This window comes from Protobothrops mucrosquamatus, unplaced genomic scaffold, assembly GCF_001527695.2.
Source record: "Protobothrops mucrosquamatus isolate PMUCROS unplaced genomic scaffold, P.Mucros_1.0 scaffold327, whole genome shotgun sequence".
NCBI lineage: Eukaryota > Metazoa > Chordata > Lepidosauria > Squamata > Viperidae > Protobothrops > Protobothrops mucrosquamatus.
This window is the reverse complement of record NW_015386666.1, coordinates 1,308,973-1,314,073: the sequence shown is the minus strand read 5'-3', so window position 1 is coordinate 1,314,073 and position 5,101 is coordinate 1,308,973. Positions and strand designations below refer to the sequence as shown.

The 5,101-nt window shown below is 42.0% G+C and overlaps 1 protein-coding gene across 1 annotated transcript; it reads left to right on the top strand.

Annotated features, from left to right (window-relative positions):
- Positions 1–421: 421 nt before the first annotated feature.
- GPR45 (G protein-coupled receptor 45) lies at positions 422–1,776 on the top strand. Its single transcript, XM_015815252.1, is given in 3 exon segments — positions 422–1,034; positions 1,037–1,228; positions 1,231–1,776. Coding segments are annotated over 3 exon segments (1,188 nt in total). The 3' UTR covers positions 1,614–1,776.
- The last annotated feature ends 3,325 nt before the right edge of the window (positions 1,777–5,101 follow it).

The window sequence follows — 5,101 nt, the reverse complement described above, 5'->3', positions numbered from 1 at the left end:
GTGATACAAAATCAATGTGTACACTAAGTGTAGGGAAGGTTACACAAGGCCTATGGGGCGTTTTCCAATCCTACATGCATGGTCTTTTATATTTATGAAGTGGAGTATTTATACTTATGCTTTTTACTTTCTTTCTGGGGGAGGGGAAAGTGCTTTAAAGATAGATATTGATTCCCTAACAGTTTGTCACATTTTCTTGAATTTCAAACATTTCTTTGAATATTTTATCCAGTTTTCTATATCTGAAAGTCCCTGAAGAAAAGTTCTTGGCAGTGGCTTCCTTATTGTCTCTGTTCAGAAATGCAACAACTTATACAGTATGTTATGATCTGTCAACGATTGCTGAAAATCTGTTCTACAAACAGACATGCTGAGAGGGACTCACTTTTGTTTAGAGTAGCGTGGCAAATACAATGGAGAAATGGCAGCAGCTGAACAGCTGGACAGAAGACTATGGTGGCCTTGCCTTTCTGATACTAGTATTTGGCTTAGAATGGCATGGAACAAGACACCTTCAGACATATTCTTTGCCTTTAATGCGACTACCCAATTCACCACCGTTGCTCATACATCCTTGCCAGTTTCACTCAGGATATTAATGGCTACAGTAATTCTCCTTATGATTGCCATTGGATTCTTAGGCAATACTATTGTCTACTTGATTGTTTACCAGAAGCCAGCTATGCGTTCAGCAATAAATGTGCTTTTTGCTACACCAGTTTTCTCTGACATTATGTTGTCTTTACTCTGCATACCATTTACTGCTGTCAGCATTATTACAATAAACTGGAATTTTGGAGCTCACTTCTGCCGCATATCTGCTATGCTTTACTGGTTTTTTGTCTAGGAAGGCGTCTCAATACTTTCAATCATTAGTGTGGATCGATTCCTCATCATTGTCCAGCACCAAGACAAGCTGAACCCTCGTCGTGCCAAAACCGTGATAGCTGTTTCATGGGTCTTCTCGTTTTGTATCTCTTTCCCTTCCGTTGTCAGATGGACATTTGTGGAAGTGCCAAGCAGAGCTCCCCAGTGTGCCTTGGATACACTGAGTTCTCTGCAGACCGAGCTTATGCAGTGATGTTGCTTGTGGCCACTTTCTTTATCCCATTTGGCATTATGTTGTATTCTTACCTTTGCATCCTAAACACTGTCCGTCAGAACACAGTCCGGATCCACAACCACACTGAGAACATCTGCCTCAGCCAGGTGAGCAGACTAAGTTTGGTGGACTGCAAAAGCCTCACCACGTTAACGTAGACATGAGCTTCAAAACTAGGGCATTCACTACCATCTTTATTCTGTTTGTTGGCTTTTCCCTATGCTGGCTTCCTCACACAGTCTTTAGCCTGATGTCAGTCTTCAGCCAATGGTTCTATTACAGCCCCTCTTTCTATATAACTAGCACTTACATACTGTGCCTGAGTTATCTCAAGTCTGTTTTCAACCCCATCATCTACTGCTGAAGGATCAAGAAATTCCATAAGGCCTGTCTGGAATGCCAAAACATGCCAAAAACATTTAAAATCTTTCCTGAAGTGCCTGGATGGACAAAACGGAGAATAAGGCCAAGTACAATATATATCTGCAGTTATTCCCCATCTGGAGTTTAGAAATAAACCCTGATCATTAATGTATTAGAAAGGAGAAACAACAGCCAATAGCAAGACGGGATTTGTTGTGTCCAAAATCTGGAATGAATGAATTCAAGTTGTGGTTTAATGAACTCTAGGTAGTTCATCCTGGTAAAAGAAATCCTTGGTGAGTGGTTATCAGTTCTGAAATTAGAAATGTTTCTTAATACTGCCTTTAATACTGTTAATACTGTCTACAGTACTGTTGTATGTATTAGCTATGCATCATATTTGAGGTTTGTCCATGTTTCAAGTTAAATTACAGCACATTGTTATGCTACATTATCCTAATCTTACCCTCAGAATAAGAGAAAGTGTGGTTTTATCAAATATACTGCCAATAATAACACTGCCTTTGTAATTTTATTTTCTTCCAGTTAAAAGAATAAAATCAACATGCCTGCTTTTTAAAATTTCAGTGTCTATCCTTTCTATCAAATTGGGTTGTCTTGCAAAAACAAGTATCAAATTGCAATCTGAATATCTTACAGAGAGAGCCGTTTTTGCACAAGTATATTCTGACATTTTACAACTGAGGTTAGTTTAGATCTCTATCTTTTAAATAATGGAAGATAATCAGGGTTCAAATTATAAAATATGGATGATTTAACCTTCTTCCCCGCTACAGTCCTTACCAAAATTGCTTCTCCTTGCACACAAAATCCATAAAACAATTCCGTCAAATAAATATTGTGGTCATCAAGATTGTAACAGAAGGAAAACAAATCAATCCCTTTTACCTACACATACGCAAAAACAGTTCTGATTGTAATTGTTCATTGTTGTGATTTCAAAGGAAAATATGCAGCAACCGTGACACAATTATTAAATTATTAAACACTGTTTAATACATGTACTCCCTGAGAGATGGCAGGGCACTTAACGACCTTTTGAAGTTACAACAGACCCTCCTCCCCCTGAAACTACATACTATCCTGTTTCAAAGTTACAAACTGCTGCAACACTCCTGCGGTCATTCACTCTTAGGACTGACCATGGGGATGGCTGCAGGGCCTCTCTGCCTCTTCCCTCATCCTACTCTGACAGGCCTGCTCCCCTGCCTCCTGGAGGGAGCCAATGTTTTCAGCACTCTCCGACAATATGAGTCAGAAATGGCAGCTGCTTTCAGAGCTTTCTGCCCTAATTGGCAGGTCATCAGGAGAATACAAACCTCTCCTGGCTTTGCTAGGCTTTGGGAAACCAGACCAGGCACACTAAGGCAGTGTTTCTCAACCTTGACCATTTTAAGGCATGTGGACTTCAACTCCCAGAATTCCACAGCCAGCATTGCTGGCTGTGGAATTCTGGGAGTTGAAGTCCACATGCCTTAAAATGGTCAAGGTTGAGGAACACTGCATGACTAAGATAACATCTTCAGGACAAGCTTCCCAAAACCTTAACTTTGCTTAGCTCTCTCCCTCCCCCAGAAACCCACATTTCCTCAGGAAAGGGGGGGGGGAATGCTGGCACTCCCTTTTAAAAACCTTGTTTGCTAAATTCACTGCATGCCTGGAAAAGGGTGACAAAAATTTCTAAGTTACTGACCTTGATTCCAGACTAAAGAGTAAGCAAAGAAAATCTTTTTTTTTTTGTAGCATGCCTGGAGCAGCTGAAAACATCTAAAACACAATGGCTACAGCAGAAGCTGGGTCTTAAAAAGGCAGTCAGGCAGCAAAAAGCTTGGAAACCTGAAATCTATTTCCAAATTTAGCAAATAAGGTTTTGAAAAGGGATAGAGATTGGAGGACAGAGGCCGAGTTTAGTTTCACCACCTAATGGGGGGGGGGGGGAGGTTGGGTAGAGAAAGATGAATGAGTTTGTCCCTCCCAGGTTTTAGGGTTTTTTTCCTTTATTGAAGAAATGTGTGTTTCTGGGGGAAGGAGGGGGCTAAGCAAGGGAAAGGCTTTGGGGAGCTCATCCTGAAGCTGCTGCCTTTGCATAGCCATGGCTGATTTCCCCAAAGCCTGGCAAGAGTTAGCAGATAGCCAATTGATCAGAGTGAAGGCCCAACTCATAAATGTGGCTTCACCTGCCAAGCACGGAGGCCTCTGGTATTGGAACAGAGTGCTAGGCGCTTATCTAGCTAGGCCAGTGGTTCTCAACCTTTTTAATGCCGCAACCCCAACCGGTCGTAAGTCGAGGACTAAACCGGTCGTAAGTTGAGGACTAAATCGGTCGTACGTCGAGGACTACCCAACTGGTCGTAAGTCGAGGACTTTCCCTGCCTGGGAGCGCCACGCATGCGTGGTTCTGCCCCCTGCGCCGGCCGAGGCATAGCTGGCAAGCGGCAGAGACGGAGCAGGCCGACTACCAGCTGGCCCAGCCCAAGGGAGGAAAGGCACCTACCGGAAAAGGGGAAAAAAATGGTGGACAAAAAAATGGCGGACAGCCTTGCTTGGCGACCCCCGTGAAATGGTCGATCGACCCCAAATGGGGTCCCGACCCACAGGTTGAGAACCACTGAGCTAGGCTCTTCTCTCTGCTTTGCAAAGCTTTTTGCTGCTGGTCTGCTTCATTATGGATACAGCTGTTATTTGGAAATTTCTCAGCTAGGGCTTGTCAGGAGTCGATCTTCTCAAGAGGCCTTAATTGGAACAACGCTTTTATAGGACAGCTTATGATAACGATAGGAAAGAAGACAGGTGACCAGATCCTATGTCCTGCTTGACCAATAGTTCTTCAAGTGCTTCATATGTGCATTGTAGTCCTGTCTACATACTTCTCCGTTGTAAAGACTGGGGTTTCTCCACATTAAAAATGATATTTTGGAGGGGAAATGGGAATGCTTTCTTTAGTCCCATCCTTTCTCCCAATTTCCCAGGATGAGAGGGAAGGCCATTGAAGCGTTTGCAATTAAAGTTGTACTGCTCACAATCTTATCATAGGAAGGCTAGGGATAGCTGGGCATTGCCTGATTCTAGTTATTTTCATGCCTAAATCTCCCATAAAAGAATTTGAATCTGAATTGTTATTATCTTTGCTTCAGGAAACTTCAAAATCATGAGATAGGCAATTCTCCCTCCAGCAGAGAAATGGAAGAATAGAAACCACCATGTTGGCCATAAGAAACGAGGCAGCAACATGAATTGCTATTATTGTTCTCCTGCTGCAGCCAAGCTGGTATGGTATGAACTCTCCAAAATTAGCAATGGTGTCTAATCTGAAGCAGATTCTAAACTAAGACAAAAACTTATATCAAGGGTCTCTCCAATTCTGAAACTGGTCTTTTTTAAAACTAGAAGAAAGCTTTTACTACAACTAACTTTTATTTAATATGGACTACTAGTTCAAGAAATTAATTGCTGACAAATTAGCAATTCCGCTGCATTCTTTTCTGATTCTGCCAAGGAGATATGATTTGCCTTTGGCTTCCTACAAGCCTCATAGCCAAGAAGTAATTATGATTTCTCTTTTGAGCACATTCTTTCCTCCCTGTATGCTAACTCATTCTAATAGTTGTTTACTGG